This window comes from Typha angustifolia, chromosome 10 (genome assembly GCF_048772165.1).
Source record: "Typha angustifolia cultivar Huaian chromosome 10, ASM4877216v1, whole genome shotgun sequence".
Taxonomy (NCBI): Eukaryota; Viridiplantae; Streptophyta; class Magnoliopsida; order Poales; family Typhaceae; genus Typha; species Typha angustifolia.
In genome coordinates this window covers 10,397,081-10,423,790 of record NC_133248.1, presented here as the reverse complement: position 1 = coordinate 10,423,790, position 26,710 = coordinate 10,397,081, and the positions used below count along the sequence as shown (strand labels likewise).

Below are 26,710 nucleotides of genomic sequence, written 5' to 3'. Positions count from 1 at the left end.
CCGCTGATACCGTGAAGAATGCAGTGGGGATGGGAGATAAGTAGATAACACCATTTCTACCATGCACCGCCACCGACGACAAACTAGTTTGATCCGATTCTAGATAGCTAGATCATAGGATTTGGTCTTATTTATAGTTAAGTTGGGGAGGGTGAGAGTACTGGTAATAAAAATATGTTGGTTAATTTGTGTTGAATTAATAAGCTACGTGATCAATCGATATCATAGCCTGTTTCTTGGAAACAAGAGCTCATTCTGTTGATTTCTATGATATGTAATAGATTGATCTAGTGGATATCACCGCTAGAGATGAATGAAGCTAGCTTATATATATATATTTGTCTAGCTGATCATTTTTATTGTTGTTTGATCGTCTTGGGTGATTAACAATATTGCATACTTTCAGTACCTCTCCAGAAAAATGAAAGAAAAAAAAAGAGTTAGAAACTATTAATTTAGATCAATTAAATGATGATTTGAGCTCACGAATGATATTAATCTTTTTAACTATTTAATCACTATCCTGCTAGCAATTTTGAATGTTTATTTTTTTTTTTCCGTCAATGAGGATTAGCTCTATGAATATGCAGTCTACTAATTTTTAATTAAAAGAAGAAGAAGATGTTTGACTGATAAGTATTTATATATTGTAATGAGCTTAGACGAGCAATTATATCTAGTGTGAAATATGTAACAAGTTCCTTTATGGGCGTAAAAGAAATACGAAGAAAAGGTTCAGTAAATGGTAGACATGTTCATTTATTAATATTTCAGGGGCAAAAACAAATGGCGTTTACCAGAAAGATGTGAACGACGAACTTATATTTTCATCTACTTGAATTTTATTTGTGTTGCTTAAATTTCTTATAGGTTTAACTTATATAATACTGTTAGTTTTTCTTATCAAACAAAATTAATAGCTATTTTTTTAATTGGTAAGCTTTTAACCATCTTGATATTTATATTATATCTTTTCTGAAATTTGATAATACTATAAAGTGAGAAAGGTTCAAAAAGAAAGAAGTATAAGATAAACAAAAACTATTTTCACAACAAAAAAAAAAAAGAGTTACTTTTCTCATTAATTGATGTAATCAGAAAGAAAATATTTTTTAAAAACTTTAAAAAAGTTAAGTGACAAACAAAATTTTAAGAGTTACTCTAAATTTTAGCCTAACCTTGTAAATTGCATCTTTCTCATATATTTAATAATTTAGACCGTGTAGATGATCAGAAGTCCCCCCTACCACTTCCAATGTCTGTTCTCAAATGTTCAAGATGGTAAGAATAACATAGCAGAGTTAGATACTTGTCTATGACTAACACTGTCATAAGAATCAATACAGCGTACCACAACATATATGGATACAAAATGGCATTGCAGCAGAATTAACAAAACCTTTCCAACAGAAAAAATTAAAAGAATAAATAATATTTATTGGCGAAGAATAATCTTCTTTTCTGTTAGGTGATGAGGAAATATACACAAAGATAAACACTTGGAAGGTTTTTTTTTTTTCATTCAGTCATTAATTTAAGCTGCAGAAGTCCCTAGTTCAGCAGAGCTACAAGACCACATGCAGTTCAAGTCAAGAGCTTCTAAAATTTTCTGGATTTAGCCCTTCAACCATAACCTGTTGGCAGATCTTGATCTTTGCTTAACTTGAATTTCTAACCAACAACTATTTTTAACTGCATAAGTTTGTCGAGGTGATGATCCATGATCTCGGAGACGGTCTCCAAGAATGTCATCTCACTTGTTCCTGGAAGAACAGCATCCTCAGCTTCATGGATGATCTCTTCAATCTTGGATTCCCTCTTGAGGGTTTCCCTACATAAGATGCTACCAATATCATATGGAGTGAGTCCTCTTTCAGCACCCTTCTTCAAAAGCATGGTGCTGATGCGCAAAGTGCGAGAGCATTCAGGTGAGAGCTCCCAGCCATGGAACTTGAGAAGAGCGATATCTTCTTCAGCATCTAGCGCCTTTATGTAGTCAATGGCTTTGGCATTGAAAGGTTGGCGAGCTTGGGGCCAGTAGAGCCACTCAAAGGTGCAATCTTCAAACTGCATTGAATAAAGAAGATTAGAAAACCTCATCACTGATACGGAGTTTAAATATTGTAGAATTCAGATGCTATTTCAGGGAATTATAGTAACCTTCACAATCTAATAGCACCACAAGGTTGAACTTAAACATGGTAAGTAATTATCAACAACACCAAGCAAAACATGTAACATATGCATATTGGTGATAGCTGTTTATTCTCAGGGGGTTTTCTGTTCTCCATACTTGTTAATCTTAACTATAAGGAATCAATTACAAACTGTCTCAGTTGAAACAAAGCATTTATAGCTAATGCTAGGAAATATGCAAGAAAAACTGATGAGAAGTCCCATCAGAAATTAAGAAGACATAACCAAAACTTTGAAGCCTAATGGACATGATCATCACTATACGCATATAATTGAGAGAGCCAATGATGTGAAATGAATACAAATAGGAATCAATCATCTTCAAGTAATTAACAACTAGCCATGAAGAAAAGCAAGGACAAGTCATAAATCATATATGCATTACAGAACTGAAATCTAGATCCTTCAAAGATACTCACATTTTCAGGCAAGCAGTATCCATGATCAATGGGTACCAGCACGAAACTCCCATGTTCGTCCTTGCGAACCAATATGTTTCCAGCATGACGATCAGCATTTGCCAATCTTATATCCAACACTGATATTTTGTGGACCTCCTCTACAGGGAAAGCTCGAGGACCCATATCCTCGCAGCTTCCATTGTTCTTCACAAACATCTGCAACGATCCAATCTTAAAATTCTTTCCAGCATTGCCTACCCCATTGCCATAATTGAACCCACCATTCAAGCACTGAACCAATGCTGTCGGAGGAACACCAGCAAACCCAACTTCATCATGTAAGCTACGCTCACCGATAGGATGGTCGAGAATATATGCTGCAACCTCCCTCAACGCACCTTCTCCTACTCGTGTTCCCCTTTTCAACCCTTCACCATCAGTCGACAAAGGAAGCCCACGAGGATTGTTCTCTGCCATAGGTTCCTCATCAATCGGCTTAAAAACAGAGACATAATTGGTGCCCGACTCATCTGGCATGAAGTAGGCTCCTCCAGTGCCCTCCGCAGACATGACAGGAGGATTCCCCTTCTCCAATCCAGCAAGTGTCTCTCTGACCATATTCACAATCACTGGAGACAATTTACTTTCCGGATTAACAACAATGGGCTCAAGTGGTTTTCTAGCAAGCATTTGAAGGGCATCAAGCTGCAGCTTCTCCTTCTCCTCCGGCACAACTACTGACACCTCGATATCCTTCTCTACAGGCTCAGCCCTGACCTTTGCTGACTTGCGTATCAGCAAATGGATCACAGCATCATTGTTCTTAGAGATGTCAGTAATAAGTCTATGATCTTCAAGCTCCTCGTCTTCATATATGAGTTTATGGTCGGCGATATCACCAAAATCCTTACCCCTCTTAGCAATCTGCTTCTTGATGTACTTAATGTTCCGGCTTTGCTCCACTTGGAACTCAAATTTCTTACCACATGATGTTTTTACGGTAATTATACGGAGATCCGACAGCCGGATAACGAGATGGAGGACATTTCCATCAGTCACGCCGTAGTCCCTGACGCGGCAATCGTTGCGAGCCAACTCCCGGCCATCAAACACCAACTTCTGATTCCTTACAACGAACCCTTTACAGCTCTGGATCCGAAGCTTCACGGAGGCGATTGAATCGGAGTCGAACACCCGCAGTGGGATAGCCGACGACCCGGGAATGGTGAGGTAGATGAGGATGGAATCCAACGAGCAGTGCGGCGACCGGCTGCCGTCAAACCGGATGGGGAAGAGGGCCGAATCCTCCCTGATTGGACCAAGAGCGAGGCCGGCGGACGACATCTTGTTCCACCAACGGGAAAACCCAAAGAAGCCTCTCTTTGGCCTTGAAGAGCAACCAAAGCGGCAAAAGGAGAGACTTTTCTACCAAATCTTTGAACCCATTTCTAATTAGAGCTCCTTCCTCCGCACATAACCGAAGGAAAAACGCCTAAAAGAATGCCAAATCTCAGCTAATGCTACAAACCCATCAAGGATTTAAGCAACACCACGCCAAAAATTACTCCTTTCGATCAATCTCCCCAACCTACCAAAAGATTGCAAAGATTCATAAAATGTGGACTTCTACCGAAGAAAACAACAACGAAAGAAGCGAAAAAAAATCGAAAAAGAACTAAAGAGGGCGAAAATACGAGATTCTCACCACCAAAGTAATCAAAGTGCTCGATTCGCCCTTCTGCTATGCACTATTAACTTTTTTTCCTCATCACTACCTTTCGTCCTAATGGCAGGAAGATAGGAAAGAACTGGGAAAGAAGGCGATTGGAGAGATGCTGATAGCTTAGCGGTCGTCACTTTATACGCTTGGACCAAAGACTTTAACGGCGACTAGAGAAACGGCAGTCCGTAGGAGGCAACTTCCACGAAGTAGATTTTCGCCTCGATAATGACTGATATGCCCCTGGACCGTAATTAAATGTTATAATTAGACCTCGATAATTACTGTTACGTTGGACAAAGGCTAAGCAATCCACTATTAAATGGATTCATTTTCCCTTGCCAATTGAATGTTAGAGCAATTAATTATAGAACTAAATCCTCAGGATACATCGAATCGAGCTATTAAATAGTAGTGATAATAAAAATTGAGGTGAGGATTTGGTCTTCTCGTTCTTGTCAATCGAACGTTGCAAAATCTATGAGCTAAAGTAGAGCATTGGATTCGACTTTGAAATGGGTGAAAAGTAAACAGCAACTGTCGTTATTCCTGGTTAATTAATTCTGGAACTTTGGTGTCTGATGTATCTAACTAAGAAGAAAGGGCAGTTTGGTAATTCTACTAGTGCTTGGTAGCCAAGGGAGATGGCTATAAAAAGATGGAAGGGAGGTGAGGTGTCAGAAAGTGATAGAAGCGATGGATGAGCACTGACGTGCCACTATCGTGGACGCCGTTAAGGTTAACGTCAGTGACGTGGCCCCCGTCAACCAACTAAAACCATTGGCGTAAGTATCGGAGTCGCGGATTTGGAGCTTCTAGAAAGTTTCTAACGTGGCTTCCAAGTCTTTTTTTTTTTTCCCTTTTCTTCCCTTAATTTTAGCCATTTTACTAAACTTTTTTATAAAGTTTATAAGACTCTTTTTGTAAAGAAAGTATACCGTTATTTTTAGGATATTAGGTAGGTCTGTGGGTGTGACGAAATGGTCCACGCGTTTCCACCTGAAAGGTTGGAAAATCGGGACCCACCATCTTCTTCAAAGGCATTTAATTGGTTAAAATTTTAATTTAATTTAAGTTAATTATATCTCGACCTCTGAATTATATTCTCAACTATTTAATATTAATAACGAAAATTATTGATTTAAGAGTGAATTAACTCTTACGATGTCTAATTGATCATGCCTTAGTCACCTGTTATACTTTTAATAGAAAAATTATATCAACAACCAACAAAGATAACATTTATAAACACAAAGTATAAATAAAAGATTATATAAAAGTGGATCACAAATAAATAGTAAGAGTCTAGATATAATTATCTCTAAATGGTACAATTATAAGCAATGAAGTGGATATGTATGAGTTGATCAACTCCATAATAGAAGCTACTACTACATGTCACATGGGCGAGTAGAGAATCTATGTACCTCTCTTTGTTATAATATTGATCAAAAGGCTATAATTTTAAAATTGGGATAAGTTTACTTAGGCTTCATGAATTATTACTATTTTTTTTATATTTTCCTCCTAAAATTTCTCAAACTAATTTACTATTAGGTTTTTTTTTTGGTCTTTTCATTCGTAAATTAACGTATAAATTTATATGAGCAATTATATAATATTTTATCCTAATTTTTTAAGGAAAAAAGAGAGAAAATTTTCACTGTATTAAAATATTTGTATATTCTTAAGTAAATCTTCCCTTCTACGAAGAAGAGAGAGAATCTCAACAACATTAGCATTGTGTTCTCTTTCTACCGTCGAATCCTACGTGAGACTTAACGATGTTAGGGTACACCGAGACCAACAAACAGTCTTCTCTTAAGACTCACATCTACCGGCTCCTCAAAAGCGAGCAAGACAAAGGAGAAGAATATTTAGGGCGGCAAATAAGAAATAAGAAATTTATTTAATTAATTGACGCGCATAATCCTCTTGCCACTATACTATAAGTAGAGAAAAGTTCATATCTTTTTACCTTTTCTACCTTGGACATAAGTGGGTGAGAAGTCTATGTATACCAAAAAAAATATTTAAAAGAGATATATGAAATATAGAGATAGCTGGAAAAGTTTGATTTGGTCCGAGTCTACTCTGTTATAAGTTTATAACCAATCCTACGTCAAACTGCTGACTCGATCTACTGAACTTTTGACGACCTTATTTAAGAGTAGATATGCTACAAGTGCCACGAACAATCTTTTCTCTCTCCTTTTTCTCTTACTTTAGATCAAAGAGTACTTAAAGAAAAGGCTAATAATTATTAAAGAGCAGAGAGAAGATGGGTTCATATGACCAAGGAATAGTAAGTACTTCACGGGGATTGTTTGTTTATAGGAAGCGACAGCCAAAGATGCATTAATTGAGCTGCAGTTTAATAGAACTTCTTTGCAATGGTTGTCATGTGGCTGGTTAGTGAGAGATATTGGTTGCATCTTTCCAAACGCGAGGAATTTCCCAAGTAGACTTGCAAGGGTTTGGATTACAATGCAATTATTCATTACAAAACGATTCGTTAGTTTAGTACAAGTGATTAAAGCCCCAATCCCTCTTAAGCCAGAATATTAGGGTTGGGATCTCGACATAGAGCTGATCTTATTTATAGACTGTTGGAATATAAAATAGTGAAATGAAAATCAAAAGCCCTACCTACATTTTATTTGAGAGGAGAAAATTATGTGCGCATAAATATTTAATTTTTTTTCTATTTTCTTGTGACATTTTTAGAAGAGCATAACAATTTTCGGTGGTAGTTATAATATTTTTTACAAAAAATTAAAAAAAAAATACAATGGTAATTATGTAAAATTTGCATTAATTTTTTTTTAAACAGATTTTAATCATCTAATCCTTCGCCGTATTAATTATTAAGCACACGTCCTCCCTTCCCGCCCGCCCTCTGTCTTGTGAAAGTTCCAAGCTCAAACGAACGGAAGACGCAAAATGGCGCTTGCGCCCGACCTCTTCTTTCTTCTCCTCTTCTCGTCCTTCTTCCCTTCACTCTCCTCCCTAGAAGCCTACAAACTCCCTGTCGACCTCCTCTTCTCCTCTTCCAATCGTTCATCTCCTCCTCCTCCTGCTCCTCCATCTTCCTCTCTTCCCCCTGTCTCAGTTCTCGCCCCCGCCCTCTTCGTCATTGGCGACTCCACCGTCGACTGCGGCACCAACAACTACCTCGGAACTCTCGCCCGCGCTGACCACCTCCCGTACGGCCGCGACTTCGACACCCACCTCCCCACCGGCCGCTTCTCCAACGGCCGCGTCATCGTCGACTACCTCGGTCGGGTTTCTTGATTTGGGCCTTCGATCTTTTCCCTCCGAAGAACCCAATTCTGATTCGCTTCTCTGCTTCGAATCTCGTGAATGCAGCTCTCCGGCTCGGGCTTCCTCTCGTTCCCCCTTTCCTCGGCCAGAGCGGGAAGGTGGAGGACTTGATCCATGGCGTCAACTACGCTTCGGCCGCCGCCGGCGTCCTCTTCCCTAGCGGGTCCGATTTGGTGAGTACCAGCTTCCCTGAATTACGTCTTCTTTTAGAAAGGATGAGATTTTGCTGCGGAATTTGGCAGTTCTTGATCTTGTTCTTGGTTGCAGGGGATGCATGTTTCCTTGACTCAGCAGATCCAGCAGGTCGGCGACACTTTCGAGCATCTCGCCCTGAATCTAGGGGAGGAGGCGGCGGCCGATTTATTCGCGAGGTCGGTGTTCTATGTCTCCATTGGGAGTAATGACTTCATACACTACTACCTGAGGAACACTTCAAGTGTGCAGTCTCTTTACCTGCCATGGGAGTTCAACCAGCTCCTGGTTAGCACTATGAAGCAAGAAATCAAGGTCCTCTCCTACCCATGTTGTCCATTCTTCTTCTAATTTTTAGGTTCAGTTATGTTTTCAGCTCTATATATTGATTCTAACACGAATAGACAACTCATGGATAATATTGAATTGCTTTGATTTAGTTTGTACCAACTCTTAATACCTTGATTTTGTAATATAGATTGAAATTCCTTGCACTAGGTAGGAAGAATTCCTCCATGTATCCAGAGATTAGTCAGTACACGGTGTACCTGTTCATGACCCACATTTCTAATCAAGATTTTCTTTTTCCAATCTTGAAAGTTGGAGTAGAAAGTCATAATTACTCAATACTTTTCATAGGCTTGCCTAAAAGTTCATCTCTCTTTGAATTCAAGCTGGAACTTCTAGTCTACATATATACCATACCTGGTTCTGTTCTGCTGATCATCTCAGTGATTTCAGATGACTTGCAATTTAAGCTATATGTGTGGCATCTTGAATGATATCAGATAATTGATAATGAATCGGTTTGGTATGTTGGATATTAGTGGCAGTATACATAGGGTACAGTTTGACACTCATATAGTTCCTTTGCTGATACAAGTGCCTGACTGCAGAATCTTTACAATACCAATGTTCGAAAAATTGTAGTCATGGGTCTTGCACCGATCGGCTGCACGCCACACTACCTGTGGGAGTATGGCAGTGCAAATGGGAAGTGCATCGACGAGATCAACAATGTGATAATCGAGTTCAATTATGCTATGAGATACATGGTGGATGAACTAAGCCATGAGCTCCCAGGTGCCACAATGACATTCTGTGATGCTTTTGAAGGATCAATGGACATATTAGAGAATCGTCGCCGCTATGGTAAGCACTGTAGTAGCGACATCAATGAAGTTTCTGTATGAGGAAGCACTTTAACTGCAATCTTTTCTCAGGTTTCGTGACCACAACAAATGCTTGCTGTGGTTTGGGCAAGTATGGAGGATTGATCATGTGCCTGCTTCCAGAGATGGCTTGCAGGAATGCGTCAATGCACGTGTGGTGGGACGAATTCCACCCGACGGATGCTGTGAACCGGATCCTTGCAGATAATATATGGTCAGGAGAGCATAGGACCATGTGCTATCCGATGAACTTGCAGGAGATGACAAAATTCAAGCTATAAAATACTGCTTCACGGTTAGGTTGTATGTTCCTGCAACAAAAGAGTTACTGTGAAAAGGCATGGACTCAAACAATTGAATCAATGCCAATGGACCAGACATGCTGTGCAGATAAATAGACGATATAAGCCATTGGAAGTTCACATTGTACATAAGAGATCATGTAAATTTCATTTTAATCCATCAGATGCAAACAGAGATACACTTTACAATCTCTCTCTCTCTCTCTCTCTCTCTCTCTCTCTCTCTCTCTCTCTCTCTCTCTCTCTCTCTCTCTGCATATTAAGTTGGAAGTTTAGTATATGAATCTTCCCCCACGATTCTAATGTGGCAACTGGAATTGAAACATCCTTGGCATCAGAATAAGAAAAAAAGACTCGAGTAACAAGACAGATATATCTGGTGACCGACCACACTTCCAGATTTATATAATTGCTTCTTCAATCACAGCAATAGTTTGTATACGAGTACTCAAGCAATAGATTCATTGCCAATACACTGTCGTTGTTGGCAGAATATAGGCTCCACCTATCAGAACAAAGAGGGAAAATTAACATAGGAGACGTTAAATAGTCAATTCATGGGAGCAGTAATCCCGAATTCATATGCACTCTGTATACTGAGAACATCCCATATTTGCTACGAATAAATACACAACAGTTTCGGGATGACAACGAAATAATGGGGATGACAAAGATGGAAACAGAAACCCCTGCCAAAATAATCCAAGTCCAAATCCCAGTAGTTTAGCTACAAAGGTTTGGTATGCAGACACCAGAATCAGGGTTCTGTTGCTCCTTCCAGATCCGGCCTGTAACCCGCAACTTTAGCTCCTTCCTATCACCCCCGGAGAAGAAAAGCGCCATATTCCTCTGGATTACGAGGCCATCATGGCTATCACGAACCTTCCGGTGGCTGTCGCGAATGCTCCTAGGTGTGCCTTCCCATATCATTTTCCTTCCATTGGCTCCAACCTCAAGGCTATAGCTGTAGTTCCTTGCGTCATTCTCATCACCCATGAAACGAAGAAAAGCCATGTACACAGGTGCCATCCCAAGCTGAAAGGCCTCAAAGTGCAGGCAGAAGTACTGCCCAAAACAGTGGAAGACCTAAAGAGAGAAGATAGGTGCTAGCAGCAGTGAACAATATATCCTATGGAAGAAAGACAAAAATCGATGTACATATATGACACTAAACAGAGAAATTACAAATTTCAATATGGGGAACATACTGTACATAGTGCTAACTTCCAAGGCACTACATAAACAGAAATCACAGCTAAACTGTATGTTTCTTGATAGAAACTTGCCTTAAGAGCATGTCATGCAAATATATATCACATAACAAAATCAAGTGGTCTGAGTTTACTCTTCAAGTTAGCATTTGTGAATAAAGTCAACAAGAAACCAAGAATAATACTCACAGTAAGCATCCAAGTAGCATTTTCAACCTCCCGTGGATTGGATTTCACATACCGATGGTTGAATGTGCATCCAGTGTGCATGTCTACTTTGTGATCATCCCGTAAATGTGAAACAAGGAAAGGAATATCACCAACAACCGAGCATTCAGAGCCAGCATATGGGCAATTATATGGTCTGAAGCTGCACTGAGCTTCATGTTTGAGTTTGCTGTAGTATGGGAAGATTTCCGGGCAACCCAATGAATAGTATTTGCAGGGAAGTTCAAGTGATTCAGCCACCTTTTCCAATGCCAAACACCTGATGTCCCCAAGCTCTTGTCTACAAGTAGGGCACCGGTTGTGCACTCTGGTTTTGCATGTGGAACACAAAGTATGCCCATTTTGGCACTGTAAATCAGTGAACAAGAAAAACGATTAGCAGATTTAGCTACTACAATTAGATCAGAGATACATTGGTGCAACAGAAAAAGCGGGAACTATTTATTATGAATATTTTATTTGTCTGCAGGCGTCATTTTAGAGTATGTTACATGCATCTTAACATTTTGTCAGTTATTGAGAAATAAGAACAAAATTGTACTTGAATGCAAATAAAAATCAAGACCAAGAGATATTTGTGATGCTTTGCATACTTATAGTACATGAAAGAACTCTAAGTATGATTCTAGGAAGCCACACTCCTCTTACTGACCAGCATCCCTCAAAATAAAAGGCATGCAGTAGACATGTACTGCACCTTGATGTTGTGCCCTGCAAGTATATAAATATACCTATACTGGTGGGGATTATTATGGAAACTACAAGGAGAATGCTTCTATATTCCTACCATGCTATATGATAGGTCATGTGAATAGTATGTATTCTACTGATTGACATCCTATGATTGGCACTTGCATGACATGTTATACTTATTCCTCTACCATCATGTATATATACTATAATCAATTGCTACCATTAAATTTTGATTGACATTCTAATAGAATAAAATGAACAGAAATTTATAAAAAATACAGTACCTTTTCTTTTTTTATTATTCACACACTGAAGCATATAAATAATCATCATTCGACTCATGTATTTGCTTTTAATATCTAAAAAATACTCTGAGTTAATTTTACTCTAACGGAAATTGACAGAAAAAAGAATATTTTGCTACTTTTGAAGTACCCCTTATTTGACTTTGAAATATAGTTTTTCATTTACTTTTACCTTAATCTAAAAAAACTTATTTGAGATATTAAGGTTATTTTGCATCTACACTTACAACTCATCTATATAGTAACTAACCGTTAAGAAAAGCAACTGGATTAGGCATTTTAAGCAAAATGGAGAAGTCAAATGATAAATATATTTATAATAGAGTATGAACAATAATAAAGGCATTAATGTCTTTCACCTGACAAAAAAAGTCTTTATTATAATCATATATTAGAAACTACTTTTTGTCCAGAAAGAGAACATGATGCATATTTGAAAAGCTATCCATCCGTGCATATTTTAGGTGTGAGGCCAAAAGGTACACAATGCCACCCAATTTTTCACGATAAGCATAAGAAGGATCATTTCTTGTTCAAACCCAATACCTGATAATCCATTTCTGAGTATCCATCCTTATGCACTAGTTCAGTGCTTGTGAGATTAAAATGTATAACCGTATCACCCATCATAAACAAAAATAATTGTGTAAGGTACTGAGACTCATTATATCCTTTCTATATACCAATTAGAAAATGATTTGAAGGGTCTAGACTCTGGACATTGGACTGTTCCATTTTGTTGATGTTCTTGGAACTATTTACTATCTAAAGCAAAATAGAATTTACAAATTGAAAAGGTGTTACAAATTATAGTGGCAGACACAGATATAATACACAATTCTACACAAGTGACTTAAGTTAAACTATTTAAAAGGCAAATCTAAATTGACAAAAAGTTTAAGAAAAGCAAGCTAACTTTAGAAACCATTAGATATCACTAAAGCCGAAAAAGAAAAAGTTTCAGTTCTAGACATTACAACTCAGATTAGGAGCCGAGAAACTATGCAGACTATTCAATCATTAGTCGAACATATAGGTTCTGCTTAGCACAAAGTATAATAATATTTTCTAGGTGAAGAATTTTTACATAATTCAGGTCACACATTGGAAACATCTAACACCCAACTGCAAGCAGAATTTCGTAATTGATAGTATCAACTTTTACTCCGTACAATCTAAAAACAAGCATCGGAAATTCTTGAATAACGTCAACGCTCTTGTAAGAAGTCAATGCATCTTAATAAATACTATAACTACAAGTCAAAAGCTCAATTAAACGGAATGGAATACATGAAAGGAGCTAATGCTTCAACTCATCGTTCGGCGCTCGCGAACGGTCAATTCAAAATTCACGAAGGAAAGAAGTGTAAGAAAAGAAACAATCCAGGAAAGAAATGGAAGAGAAAGGAAATCAAAATTCAAGTTCATCCCATTATTATAAAAAGAAGAAAACACCAAACTAACCCTAAAGATCACTAAATACTCCCAAAATTGCATCTTGCAAGGACGTAACTAACATCACATACCTTTATATTGCAAAAAGTTCGAACCTTTACAAAATATCAAATCATCCTATTTCGCTAGAAATATAGAATCCACAACCCAAATCTAACGATTAGCCCCAAAAGAGATCGAATCAATAAGAGAGAAAAGAACTAACCTGGTGGATCGGAGGGTACATGGAATTCGTGCACACGGGGCACTCGAGCAGCTCGTGCACGCTGGTTGCCGGAGTGATCACCGGTCCTGAGATCACGCCACCGCCGTTGACCCCGTTCCCGCTGCCTCCTCCCCCGGTGATGGCGACGCCGTTGGCCTTCAAGAAGGGGTGGACGAGATGCGCCGCCTCGTCCTCGTCCATCCCATCCGACGACGAGATGCACTCGATGTTATCCAAATCCATGCTTCCCTCCTTCCCTCCTCCTCTATCCCTCTTCCCGTTTTGAGGAAGACGCCGGAGAAGTAAACGAAGGGAAGAGAAGATGGAGACAGGGGAATTTGTTTTCTTCTCTTTTCCTTTTCTTTTTCTTCCTCTTCCTCTTTTTCTTGGTCTTTAACGAGGGATCCGGTAAGCACAGTTGGAATCTATTATTAGAGCTACGTTTAAAGATTGGTGACGGTATTAAGGACGCATAAAAACAGATATTATGATAGAAATTCTATAATTCCTAATTTTATAATTAAGAAAAAGGAAGAAAGGGAGAACTATTTAGATTTTTAGGGTTTCTTAACCTAATTTTTAGAGAGCACAATAATTTTAATTGTAATTATAATTTTTTTTTAAAAGTTTTAGATGTCAATTATATAAAAGTTTCTTAGATTTATATACATTTTTACTATTATTTCTCTAAAAAAAAGGAGGAATAGAAGGAGCAAGGGAAGAGAGGTATGTAGGTATTTTTCTTGTGGAGACAATTTAAGGTGATGTTACTTGTCTCGATGTGCTGGCCACTTGTATTGGCTTCAGAAAAGGATCAATTCCTAACTTTAGAATTATATTATTAGTGACATCCCACTAATGTCCACTTTGGTTCAATAACTATGAGGAGAGGATTGAGGAGAGGTTACTTTGCATCTCGTGTTTTAAATATGTAACTTTAAATCGACCTCATCAAGCAAAGGACAAAAAAAAGGACATTTGGCCAAACAAAACTAGTCTTTATTATCAATAGAGATATAGAATCAGCCAATAATAACTAACAGTAAATATTTGTTATTTGGATGATACATGGAATAATTTAAAATCCATGAATGAGAGTAGCACCAAGGGTACCACCAATCTTGAATGTTGCACATTTCTTCTTCCAACGATATGGTTTACATAGAGTCAAGGAGACGAGTCAAAAACTTGACTACACATGAAGGACACAAACTCCAGTTTGAAGCAATTGCTGCTAGACCTTGATCTTGAACACACAACTTACACCAATTGCCAATGAATGGAAAAGTAGCTTGCACATCCTTCTGTCCATATATGTTTTCACATGTGTTCTATCAAAAGTTTAAAAATCAATTGTTCCTAGACCAATCCCCACTCTTTCCTCCAGATTTGTGCTGAAGATGAATCTCTGTTATGCGAATATCCTTTGAAGCAGCCTTGCACATATCATATACTGTAAGTCCAGCAACAGCCACAGCAGTCAATGCTTCCATCTCCACACCGGTCTTCCCTGTTGTTGCAGCTTCCCCTTCTATCTCCACACTGAAGTCGTTCTTGTTGAGAGTAAGATCGACACGAATATGCGTGAGACTAATGTTGTGACATAAAGGAATGAGGCTGCTCGTCTGCTTTGCACCATTAATTCCAGCTATTTTTGCCACATTCAGGACATCTCCTTTGGCTATCTGATTTGAAGTGACCAAATCAAACACCTTTTGGCCGAGAAGAACTTTGCAGCCAGCTATAGCGACTCTTTTGCTGTCTTCTTTGGAGGAGACATCTACCATCTTAGCTTGACCACTACTATCAATATGAGTAAGGCCTAGTTCAGTTTTGCCAGCTCCAGGAGAAACAATCTGGGGTTCTTCAGGAGCACTAGAACCCAAACCACCACCTAAAGGAGGTTCACCAAATACGGACTCCATTTCCTGACATTACGCAAAAAAATGTAAAAACGAAATGTAGGGATTATTCTTCCTTAATTTTATAATATAGGTGTGTATACAGTGCTAGTCAGGCTAATAGCATTTGTGACTACTGAATTTTATGGATACTTTTGACTTATCTCTTCATGTGTACTCTATTATTTATAATTCCCTAAAAGGACTATTATTTATAATTCGATATATTTCTTCATCATCTTCTAACGAGCAATCATTTCTTTCTAACTGAGGATTGCTTTGTAAGTCAATAACTGTTAGAAGTTACCACTCTTACTTTTATGTAATTTGACACATCATATCCTACCTTCTCAAGATACTTGTTCCATGTATGATTGTGTGCTTCATTAATAGCTTGAGATCTCATACAACTCGAGAAGGCAAAAAGACTCAAATTCATATCATCTATTCTGTGGTCCACAAGGCCATAGACCTTGTTATTTGGGATAAGAAAGTTGTCCTGATTTGCATATTGTCTTAAATGTAAAATTTAATCACATTGAAATTAGCTACCATAACAAGAGAAAAATTAACCAGGTGCCAAATATTAACACCATAGGAGTTGCAATGCCTTCTTAGAATGACAAAAGAATCATTACTAAATAATTTGTCCTGAAAGAACATAGTACGGCTAAGTGACAAGCACAAGTAATTTACCTTATTCAGCTCTGTAATCACATGATCATAGCTATTATTACTGATGAGGCATCTTCCCTGAGAAAGATGAGTTCTTATTGGCCTTAGAACTGCGGCACGAAAGTTGAGCATTGTAAAGCTGATAAATTGATAGTAGACACTGCAGCAAGGGGAAAAAAATATAACAATTAGAACAAAAGAAAGTAATTCCTCATATTAATCAAGAGAAATATAGTGAGGCAAAACGTATAAAAGCACCTCCCTCCTTCTCACCCTCTCTCTTATGAGGGCAGGCGAGATGAACTAGTTATCTCCTATCAGAAGTTCTTGCACTTAAAAATAAGACACTTGCTTCTAGACTGGACATAAGCACTCACCAAGACAAGACCTCCAGTAAAAAATCAAGCTAATAGTTGGCAAAGACATATGGATCTGCAAGCAGTTTCGCAATAAATTTGGCAAAAGATAAAATAGACAAGCAAAGTAAAAAAAATAGCAAAAAGAAAAAGAAAATTTCCATTTTTTTTTCACACATTTCATCAAACAGCTCATCGGCAAAACATTTTCAAACAATCTACTCCAATCTCCCTACGCTCTTCCTCAAAAATCGTAGAGAGAAAAGGCTACCACCTCCATAAAGCAAGCATTTCGCTTACCTCCGCTTTTGATTCGAGAAGATGGAGATTCGTATGGAAGTAAACGGAGAGTTCAGAAGAGAAGCCGCATAAGAAAAGTAAGTAGCCCAGTAGGTAGATCTAACAGCGGATCTATATCAATATCGGGGGCACTAAATCCGAATCGAACGAATAGATCCGACCCGTTACTCGCTCCTATGTCCATGACCATGTGATATCCCTCCCCCATCTTTCTCGAAGCTAATGGCTGCCATTCTCTCTCTCCCGCCTCCCAATTCCCTTCTCCTCTCACGCCGTCCTTCTCATTTCCGCTACCAAAAACTACCCCATAAATTCCCCACCGTAACTTATTCTCTATCTCCTTCGCTTCAAACCTCGTACTCCATTGTAACCAAGGAAGAAGAGGAACAAGAAAGCTCTCCTTCTCCTTCTCCTTCTCCTCCAGAGTCTGAACGAGCCGTTATGAGCACGGAGGACCCTCAATTCAAGTAATTGCTTCCTTATTTCCTACTACAACCGCTTTATTTCTTTTGATAGTCGTTTAATTTCTTTTCACTAATTTTCCATTAAATGTCTCTTAATCACTTCAATACTTGAATAAATTTGCTCTAACACATCTTAGGGTTTTCTTTTATTTTTTCCAGAAACAATTTGTAGTCTGAGTTTGGAAAATAAAATTTTCTTGTGGACAGCCTCTCCAGTGCATATGGACTAGTCTGGATTATAAATCTTATTTCCAACTTTGCTAGCTTTGGTTCTTACTATCCTTTAGGTAAAAAGAACTAAACATCCCAGCTCAATCCAGATTGACATTTAAATAAAATTAGCACCATTACTTTCTATGCTGAAACCTATTCGGTGGATTACTTATGCTTCTCATACTGACTGTGAACTAGCTTGAGTTACTAAAAAGATTATTTTCCACAGCTTATGTCCTTACTGATTGTTTGCATCATTTATATTTTCAATTCCTTCAATAGAGATGAAGTGGATTATACATTCTTCCTGCAAACTGGTTATGAGCTGATATAGATTACATAAGTACTGATACTGTAGGTTTATATTGTAAGGGGATGTAAAGCCTGTGGCAGAGAGGAAATTGAGAAGGGTTGCAACGGTGAGGGGAGGATCCAAGGCGGGATTGCAACGGTGCCTGGCTTTGGCTGGTGGCCGATAAAGGCTTATAGACCTTGCCCAGGGTTTGTGGCTTCTGGTGGCCGGTATAGGCGGCGCGGGCAAAGCATGGATGAGGTTGCATTTGGGAGGGGGCAGAGAGAGATGTCTGTCGAAAGCATTGATAAGGCTAAATCAAGGTAGCTATTCTCCTCTTCTATCTGAGCCTACTAAATCTCTTCTTGCTTGGAGTGCTCTGGTTAGCATATTGGTTGGTTTTGCCGGAGCATTATGGTTATAAAAACTTCGACTTGGAAATCAAGTTTCTTAATAAGATTTTTACTCTCTGCCTTCCATATCAGCATTAAAAGTTATAGATCGATTCTCTTTTTTCTTTACCAGAATCATTCATGTTACTAACTACTAAATTAACTTGATGCAGCAAAAAGAAAATGTCGCAAGGTCCAAAGAGATGAAGGGCTAAAATTGCAGTGATTCTTGTGTTTGGAAGTTTGTTTATTGGAGGGTGCAAAAGAGGGTCCAGATTAAGTCTTTTCCAACACTAAAAGAAGGAGAACAAGTTTCACCATTCAGACTGTTCTCTATAAATGCACTAAATACTGTAATTGTACTACCTTTCTCTACTCGCAGATGACAGAGAGTTTCTGGACTCTCCCGTTGGATTAAGATGTAATTATTATAAGAGAGTGTATGCATTCCTTTCAAGATTTTTAGCATTACAGCCGTCCTGGAATATTACATTGGTCTTCAGAATAGTTTGAGCAATCTAATTATGCTATCAGGACATGCGATAGCTATAGGAATGTTGCATAAGCATGCAGTAGTTTGCAGAGCTGCTCTATTTGATGGTATTCTGAAACAATTAATAATTATGGGTTTTGGGTTTTCCATCAGTAGTAGGTGAGTGTAAATGGGGCGGCTAACAGAACGCCCGAAGAAGCTATTTCTTGAGTAAATCGAGATGCATCTGAAGCTCCCAAATACAAAGAAAAAATAATGTTTCTTGTATAACAGTAGAACGAATCACCGGTTATCCACAACTAGTAAAAGAGAACAGTTCCAGAACAAAGGAAAAAAAATACAATTGCAGAGTTCAATTCTTTAAAGAGGCATTGCCATTTACAGACATCAGAGCCAACACACACAATTGTCTATTCACCACTCTACGTGAGAGCCAATGCAGCTTACTTCTGAAGAGGTTTGAGGTTCTCACCTTCAGAAAATTCAATCAAATCAACTCGAAATACTGCTCTGGAGCTGCATGAATCTGTGTAATGTTTATGTCATGCAATTGGCAAGGAAGAAATAATAAGGTGGGATGCCATGAAGAGAAGGTTCTGTTTGTCACATAATGTCTTGCTCAGCATATAACTCCTTCGCATCCCAAATGCATCACCTGAATATTCATCAACAGATGATCACAGAACATCTTAGTCTTGCTAGACAGCATCCTCGTCCTCATTTGACAAAGCAATCTTGATATTTTCCCTCCGAGAATTTCACCTCACCACTTTATCTGGAACAGCAAGTTCATGCATTCAGCGTTTGCCTGATTTATAAGCCTCAGAATTAAACCAATAAGCATTGAAACATATTGACCAGATCCAAAAAAAAAAAAAAAAAAAAATCTACGACTACCATTTGTTTGAACTTTGGTGAAAGTAACGCTAACATCACTGAAGATGCGGTAGTTGACAATACTAACTCAAGAAAACTTTGAGACATTAGTAGCGCATTAACTAATAATCACTTAAGTACTTTTCCTATAGATTCATTATGACTTATATTAGTTAGAATAAATAAGTTCCAAGGTTGAAAGAAATGGGGCTTCCGAGTGTGCCATAATGCATCTGTGGTCTGATCATTGTCACACTTCTAATCATATAAACGACCAATCTTATTGGACCACCCACTACCATAACACTTCAAGCCGTCACTAAGTTACCAAATATCCGTCATACTAATTTCATGTTACTGAACTCTCTCTGCGACACTACATGAAAAGTTCTGCATAGTTCATAGGTTTTAAAGAACATTAGTTGACTTAGAGAAGTACCTGGAAAATGCTGAGCGAGTGAGGTAGTTCTTTAGTTCTTGCTTTTGAACACTAAATGAGTTCTTCACATCACTTAGTACTGCTTCTTCCCTTTTAATATCTTCAGCAAGCCTTTCTCTTCTCCAATTCAGAAGCTTAATCTGCTCCTCAACTTCAACAATGTTTGCTGGTAAACTTGAAGCACCATAGCCTATTGGGAATTTTACATCAACATGCCTCCTACATAAGAATAGACATTTTCAAAACTTAAGAAAGCCAAAAGAGACAGCAGTCTTAAAATAGTTCATAACATGCAAGGCCCAAAGAAGCAATTTTAATAATGTCTCTCGATGTTAGTATACAAAACAATAAGTTGAGTATGAGCCTATACTAACATAACAAAGAAACGCAGGTTAAATTAAAAGATCTTGTTAGGAGTGTTAAATTGTCAGAAAAACATATCAATGAAATATAACTGTCAGGGTGAGAATTTCATGGAATTAATGTTGCAGTTGAGTTAACACCCTAAACAACACTAGAATTCTGCATGCCCTCTGTGTTTTTGTAAAGCCATCCTTAGAACTGAAAAGGTTACTTTTATGAGATATATGTCTGTCTTGAGCATTTGCCATTAGTTTACATCAGAAACTAAACAAGCAAGAGGAAAGTAAACTTAATACTTAATAGTAATGCAACATTTATTCAGGATAGTAGTATTACTCAGGAAAGTAGAAAAATGGTATTATCTCTTATATAAGGAACAAATACAATCTAAAATATCAGCCATGAATTATCAGAAGATAATGGACAATATTATACACACCTGCTTCCAAGGTAAAATAGAGCATTACTTTTCATTATTCCCCCATCTAAAGAAACAGCACCATCACTTATATAAGGTATAGCATGTTGCATATCAGCTCTTGTTTTATACACTTGCAAACGAGAAAATAAGCTATAAAACAAAGTCTCTCTAAGACCATGGCCACTTCCTGTTAGACAAGACAAATGCATGTGATCCAAATAGAACATGTTCACAGCAAAGCCCATAAAGCCTGGTGGAGATTCTCCATTCGGTAATTTTGGGTTGATCAAAGCAAGTTTCCTTTGTGGGTCGTCAGGTATAAAGTCACCAACAAATGGTCTGCAAAAAGGAGAAGATCACCCAATGCTTTTGTTATGTATACCTTCAGAGTGAGATAATAAAACCAAAAAAAACATCCATCCATATCCTAAAATTCAACAATATTGGAGTTCAATTAGAATGCTCAATCTATTATTCAAATCAAGAGATCCAAATGTTACAGTAAATAATCATTGTACACCCACACCTCAAATTTTCAAGACAAAACACAATGAACCTTCCATCCAATGGCCTTCCAATGGATGGCCCAAGTCCATGCAGACCAGCATTCTTGTCAATCATGCCTTCCTTGTCATACTTTTCAAGGACCTTAACACCTTCATATGTCTTGCAAACAATAGCCAGCATAGTTTCCAATCCCAGGTACTCCGAGAATAGTCTATTTAATAGACAAAAGAAACTTCATCATAATAGGAGGTAATCATTAAAAAGGCACTCCAATTTTACTGGTCCACCAAAAAAATGGAAACTAAAGGTGAAAAACCAAACCTGCTGAGGTTATCATCCATTACTTTTCCAAGGGTAGCTACAACACCCAGCACATCCTTGGTCAATGCTAACTTTGATGCTTGCAAACCATGACGAACTTTCAGCTGGCATATTATACCTGCTGCTGTTTTCTCCTGCTTGAGTATATTTTGAATTGTGCGTTGTTCAGTCTCTAGAAGAGAGGTGCCACAGCTTCCACTAGCTAGGTGTGATGAATGATACCTTCCAAGATTAACTGAACAAGTTTCTACAGTTAGTGGAATAAAGATATACTAATGGAATATCCATTAGCTAGGAAAATAAAAGGTTCAACATAATACTAGCATCACTATACCCTAGTAGAGCTACTATAGAATGTACAACTACAATATGCACAATTAACAGAGCCCATCATTAAAAGAAATCTGAAATTTCCAAGACACAAGGTTACCTTTTTACAGAAACTTTGTGATTAAGAGCATATTATATGACATCTGGTGAGCAACATGAGTAAATTATCCCCACTTCACAGGTCTCTTAAACTAACCTTGCATATCAAGAATAGATTCATCGACGTTGTTCATCTGAGAGTTAAGAAATTTCAAGTTGTCCTCATGATGCTTGATTTTCAATCCCAGCTTTTTTAAATCATCTTCTAGTTTCTACAAGATATACAACAGTAATATAAAGGACGCATTAGTAATAACAAGGGAGTCGATCTCATGTTAGGCAAACTTTATAGTTAGAAAAATACAACAAAAATATAAACACCACATGCCGGTTACTGGATTGAACTTCTTAAAACATACGCCACACCTGACTGTACGTCTCCACCATTTCCACCTTACTTGAATTCTCCATCTTGTATTCACCATCCATCATCACAACTGAAAGCTATTGTGCATGAACTCCATCAAGCAATCTTGTCACAACATTGACTCTGTGAAAATATCATTCCCGAAAACAATTATACTAACAATAATAAATCCTAGAAATCTTGCATCCCGAAGTGGAAATCTTCACTCAACATCAACACCTAAAATATATCCAAGCACACACATTAGGTCTTCCTAGGGAAAAATAGAGAAATCTCGTGGTTATACAAGATTACTTCAGTCAGAAAATAGAACAAACAGCTTGCAAGCACACGAGAAAGAAGAACCGATACATAATCACGGTATCGAACCGGTGGTAGTCAAGATTTGGTATCTCGATGCTTGGTCTATGAATCCGAGAAATAGAGATTACAATCAAAATATTGCAGGAAAAAAGGATTCAACGCAGGAAATTGGCATCTACGAAAGCGACACGAGGTTTAGAGGAAAACAATACAAAAATTACCGAGAAAATAGACGATGGTAGGGGGGGAGAAGGGTAGAGGGCCAGAGGGTGGAGGGTTTTTGGCTTGGCTTTTGCTCTCTTTATTTGGACAACGCCCTTTAATCACATGTATTTCACGTGATCATCCGTTCAAATTTAGCTGCAAGATTATCGAGGGAAGGCTTCACTGCCTCCAGGATGGGAATAAGAAGGTTCTGCAGTTTAATACTTGGCAGCTTTTCATTGGTTGTCAGATCAATTAAACTTGATCAGGAAAGGCAAGTAATCCCACTTTAAAAGTTCATATAGTAGGGAATGCCACACTATCGAATGCCCAACATTTGGATTCCACTTAGAAACACTCCAAGGTTATAAGATCAAATCTAATCCCAAAATATTTTTATTAAAAAAATTATTTAATAATTTAATAGTTTAGTGGGATAATTTAAAGTAAATTTTTACGGTATTTAATTAGAAATAATTATTTGACAGTACATACGACTTAAAAATCTAAATTAGATAGCTTGTTATATTAACTAATGCTTGTTAACATAATATTTAAAAATAATATTATTATTTGGCGCTCAAATACACGCTCGAGGAGTATTTAATATGAGTTAGAGCACATTATTACTTATTAGGTCCTATTTGGGCTTACGAAATGGGCCGAGTCGACTCAGACCAGATGTCTATAAACTCGAGCTCAAACCGGTCTAGTTTAGTCGCTTACTAGAATTTTCTAGAGAGAGAGAAAGAGAGGCAGAGGAAAAGGGAGAAGAAGACGAGATGAGGAAGCTACGTTGGTTCCTAGTGCATCTTGCTCTTCTCGGCTTAGCTAATGGAATCGAGTCGCCTCAATACACCGTAATCCACTCGGAATCCGATTTCGAGATAAGGATCTACAGGGATTCGGCATGGATGTCTGCTCTCACCGATGAGATCTCCTTCGAGAAGGCCACCAGACTTGGATTCCACCGGTATATAATATACTCGCATCGCTCCCTATATTGAGTTATCTTTTTTATATAGTATACCTTCGATCGATTCAAAATCCGATTTTGTTGTTTAATTTGGGGGAATTTAGTTGAACAATTTATCAGTTTCTTTGTTGGTGGGCGGGAGAAATCTTTGTCTATAATGAGACCAAGATGAAATTTTTACGCTTGATTTTGTTATATGCCTTTCAAACCTGATGATTTGAATAAGAATATGGAATTGTTGGCTGTTCCTGTAACTGAGAAGTAGAAGATGAATATAATCTAACATGTATGGAAATGGAGTGACAGAATTATGAAAGAAAAGCTTTTTGTTGCTAGAATGATGTTGTAGGGCTTTAAAGTGGACTGAGAAATTGTTAGATCTAATAAGTGATTTTAGTATCCATTAAACCCTTTTTTTTTTGTATCTGATCATTGACTATAAAGGAAATATAAACATGTCCTAGTTTTATTACTGGCTTTCTGAATTGTGTTTCTTTTCCATTTCATTGCAAGTTTAGAAATTATGGATAATGTAAAAGATAACGAAGAGTTCCACAAGGATTACACTCAGATTATTGGTCAGTTGAATCCAACGTGATAGCTTCCTTTAAGCAAGATAATATATGCAGACAAAGGTGCATATGGTAATTAAAAGATAAATGTTCCTTCCGTGACATAACGCTTCAATTGGACCTCGAGCTGTCCTCCTGTAAACTTAAACCCAGATATATGTTATACGGTAGTTAAATGTGAATTGAAGCTCTGGTTTCACCTATAGTTTTCTCCTTCTTGCAGCTTATCATGAAGCATCTACATTTTCAGGATTTATTCACTAGTAATGATACAAATGACTATAGCCTGTCGCAATGCTTTGTTTTCAAGATTCATGCACACAATTTCACATTATCCTGCAACATCACTATACAGTTGGAGAATATGATTATTTGTGATTTGTACCATGTTGACAACTTGACAAGTTCCACATATTGATTTATATTCTGAACATTTACGGATCAATTTCCATTATCCAATTTTTCCTTTCCATCACTGCCATGGTTTATCTCAAAGACTTCTGCATATGGAGATAGCAGGACAAACTTTACATGCATTGTCATTAATTGCTTAACTGTTTGTATTTGTTCTCATCAGATTGTTCCAGTACATTCAAGGTGCCAACCTTAATTCTTCAAGGATCAGGATGACTGCCCCTGTCCTGACGAGTATCGTTCCAGATGCTGGCCCTCTCCGCTCATCAGCCTATTACGTGCGGTTTTACTTGCCAGTGCAGTTTCAAGCCTCCCCTCCCATTCCTCTCCCTGAGCTGAATCTCCAATCTGACAAATGGCCAAGCCACTGTATTGCTGTGAGGCAGTTTTCTGGTTTTGCTCGAGATAGAAACGTTGTTAAGGAAGCAGAGAAACTAGCAATCAGTTTGAGCCGGTCACCCTGGGCCAATTCAACCGAGTTTGTGGGCAAATATGCATACTCAATTGCACAGTACAATTCCCCATTTCACTTCATAGGCCGTCTTAATGAGGTTTGGGTAGATGTTGGCGGATCTGGTTGCGAATCCAGTGGTGTTGATATATCCTAAGTACAGCTCAAGTATAAGATCTGTAAATTATGATGTGATTCACTTCAGTTCTTCCTGTCAATGGATTATGGATGTAATACCTCTTTTATAATCCCAGATCAGAATTTCGTATTCCATCGTTCCATTTTACCTCTTGCTGTTTAATTATAGGTATCATACTATATGGGATGTGTGATATCTTTTCTTCCTCTAGGGTTGCACATTTCGTAAACCTCACCACATATGCAGCCATTAGAATGATATGAGAAGGACACGTATCCACTATCCTGGATGATATTGAGTTTATTGTAGCTTTGTTTGGTAATATCTGGCAGGTAAATATATCTTTTGCAGGGAGAGGGCGACTTCTCTCTTTGCGTTTATTGTAGCTTTATTTTAATTTTTTTAATTTTAATTTCAACATCAAGTCCCCTAATAGTTAATCTATCAGATAAAAAGAAAACCTCTAGTTTTAAAGGGAAGAAACGATCATGCCGTGGGTTCCATGTACGGCTCATCCACACCATCACCACCACCATTGGCAGCTTCACGCCCTCCTAGTGGAGTCGTTGGCAATATATGCAAGGTTCACCTTCTTCCTAGCTACGAATTATCTAATCTAATATGATATTGGTTGGAAGGATGGATGGTTCTTTGCAACAAAGGAAACTAATCGAGTATCCTTTGGCCGGAAAAAGGGGGAAGTTCTTCTCTGCTATCCTCCTTTCTCTTTCTCATTCATCTCCCTTTCTTTGGACTGATGAGCCTAACATGTGTCTTTCCCCGCTGTGGCTGTTGCAGCAAGCAGTAGCTTCGACTGAGGCTGCCACTGCCTCAAGTCATTTATTTGAAAAATCACTCCCTCTTAACGAAAAAAAGTCAATGATCATTTTTTCTTTATTTATTTATTCTATTTCTTTCATCTAAAATAAGAGTAAAATTGAAAAACCAAAAAAAAAATTTAACAGATAATTTACTGGAGTTAATGTGTAATAAAAAATAAATGAGAAAATCTATATGAAAACGGGCAACAGTTTCGTGTAATTATTGTAAATAAATGATTGGATTTGCTTCGAGTGTAGTATTATGTCTGCGGTTAAGTCTACTACTTTGGTACCTGTGGAGGAACAGCGAGACGATGATGTGGCAAACAGTAGGTTTCTAAATTCTGCAGTTCAAAGTCAAAACATTTGTTACATATTTATACTCCTTGCAAAGAATTACTTTTATCTCATATGGATATATGCCATACAAATTTGACCTTTATTGCTTCTTGCACGGTTGACTTTCTGTCCTCAATCACACCTTTGCTTTCTAGGCATGAAGACCCAAAGGCACCAAAAAAGTCTAATAAGAGAATCAAATATTTTAATGAACCGAGACTCTGGTGTCTTAAAATCGATGGTTTTGAAAATGGCAAATGTCATTATCGGACCATTAA

At 37.8% G+C, this 26,710-nt stretch overlaps 7 protein-coding genes across 13 annotated transcripts; 3 read left to right on the top strand and 4 right to left on the bottom strand.

Annotated features, from left to right (window-relative positions):
- Positions 1-1,309: 1,309 nt before the first annotated feature.
- LOC140768601 (phosphatidylinositol 4-kinase gamma 4-like) lies at positions 1,310-4,439 on the bottom strand. Its single transcript, XM_073108937.1, has 3 exons — positions 4,303-4,439; positions 2,616-4,185; positions 1,310-2,067 (listed from the first exon to the last, which is right to left on the bottom strand). Exons 2-3 carry the CDS (start codon positions 3,939-3,941, stop codon positions 1,672-1,674), a joined length of 1,722 nt encoding a protein of 573 aa, XP_072965038.1. The 5' UTR covers positions 3,942-4,185; positions 4,303-4,439; the 3' UTR covers positions 1,310-1,671.
- A 2,782-nt stretch (positions 4,440-7,221) lies between these two features.
- On the top strand, positions 7,222-9,534 carry LOC140768123 (GDSL esterase/lipase 7). The gene is made up of 5 exons (XM_073108244.1): positions 7,222-7,597; positions 7,687-7,814; positions 7,909-8,148; positions 8,730-8,985; positions 9,057-9,534. Exons 1-5 carry the CDS (start codon positions 7,261-7,263, stop codon positions 9,284-9,286), a joined length of 1,191 nt encoding a protein of 396 aa, XP_072964345.1. The 5' UTR covers positions 7,222-7,260; the 3' UTR covers positions 9,287-9,534.
- A 333-nt stretch (positions 9,535-9,867) lies between these two features.
- On the bottom strand, positions 9,868-13,805 carry LOC140768124 (E3 ubiquitin-protein ligase SINAT5-like). Its single transcript, XM_073108245.1, has 3 exons — positions 13,405-13,805; positions 10,708-11,094; positions 9,868-10,393 (listed from the first exon to the last, which is right to left on the bottom strand). The coding sequence occupies exons 1-3, from the start codon at positions 13,645-13,647 to the stop codon at positions 10,031-10,033; spliced, it is 993 nt and encodes a 330-aa protein (XP_072964346.1). The 5' UTR covers positions 13,648-13,805; the 3' UTR covers positions 9,868-10,030.
- A 584-nt stretch (positions 13,806-14,389) lies between these two features.
- On the bottom strand, positions 14,390-16,793 carry LOC140768125 (cyclic pyranopterin monophosphate synthase, mitochondrial). 3 transcript variants are annotated; one of them, XM_073108247.1, is made up of 4 exons: positions 16,637-16,719; positions 16,358-16,412; positions 16,002-16,140; positions 14,390-15,332 (listed from the first exon to the last, which is right to left on the bottom strand). In XM_073108247.1, exons 3-4 carry the CDS (start codon positions 16,110-16,112, stop codon positions 14,754-14,756), a joined length of 690 nt encoding a protein of 229 aa, XP_072964348.1. In that variant the 5' UTR covers positions 16,113-16,140; positions 16,358-16,412; positions 16,637-16,719; the 3' UTR covers positions 14,390-14,753. The 3 variants fall into 3 exon arrangements, with proteins under 3 accessions (XP_072964348.1, XP_072964349.1, XP_072964347.1); XM_073108248.1 differs by having other exon boundaries at positions 16,239-16,412; positions 16,637-16,709; XM_073108246.1 differs by lacking the exon at positions 16,358-16,412 and having other exon boundaries at positions 16,637-16,793.
- Positions 16,794-16,840: 47 nt separating this feature from the next.
- Positions 16,841-18,454, top strand: LOC140768126 (uncharacterized). Its single transcript, XM_073108249.1, has 3 exons — positions 16,841-17,103; positions 17,686-17,928; positions 18,171-18,454. Exons 1-3 carry the CDS (start codon positions 16,859-16,861, stop codon positions 18,202-18,204), a joined length of 522 nt encoding a protein of 173 aa, XP_072964350.1. The 5' UTR covers positions 16,841-16,858; the 3' UTR covers positions 18,205-18,454.
- A 280-nt stretch (positions 18,455-18,734) lies between these two features.
- Positions 18,735-22,886, bottom strand: LOC140769167 (protein DEFECTIVE IN MERISTEM SILENCING 3). 5 transcript variants are annotated; one of them, XM_073109769.1, is made up of 8 exons: positions 22,738-22,886; positions 22,213-22,336; positions 21,944-22,058; positions 21,418-21,652; positions 21,116-21,307; positions 20,608-20,928; positions 19,806-20,024; positions 18,735-19,298 (listed from the first exon to the last, which is right to left on the bottom strand). In XM_073109769.1, exons 2-8 carry the CDS (start codon positions 22,276-22,278, stop codon positions 19,280-19,282), a joined length of 1,167 nt encoding a protein of 388 aa, XP_072965870.1. In that variant the 5' UTR covers positions 22,279-22,336; positions 22,738-22,886; the 3' UTR covers positions 18,735-19,279. The 5 variants fall into 5 exon arrangements, with proteins under 5 accessions (XP_072965870.1, XP_072965868.1, XP_072965867.1 ...); XM_073109767.1 differs by having other exon boundaries at positions 22,213-22,432; positions 22,738-22,827; XM_073109766.1 differs by having other exon boundaries at positions 22,213-22,618; positions 22,738-22,822.
- A 548-nt stretch (positions 22,887-23,434) lies between these two features.
- Positions 23,435-25,403, top strand: LOC140768671 (uncharacterized). The gene is made up of 2 exons (XM_073109029.1): positions 23,435-23,693; positions 24,846-25,403. The coding sequence occupies exons 1-2, from the start codon at positions 23,503-23,505 to the stop codon at positions 25,288-25,290; spliced, it is 636 nt and encodes a 211-aa protein (XP_072965130.1). The 5' UTR covers positions 23,435-23,502; the 3' UTR covers positions 25,291-25,403.
- The last annotated feature ends 1,307 nt before the right edge of the window (positions 25,404-26,710 follow it).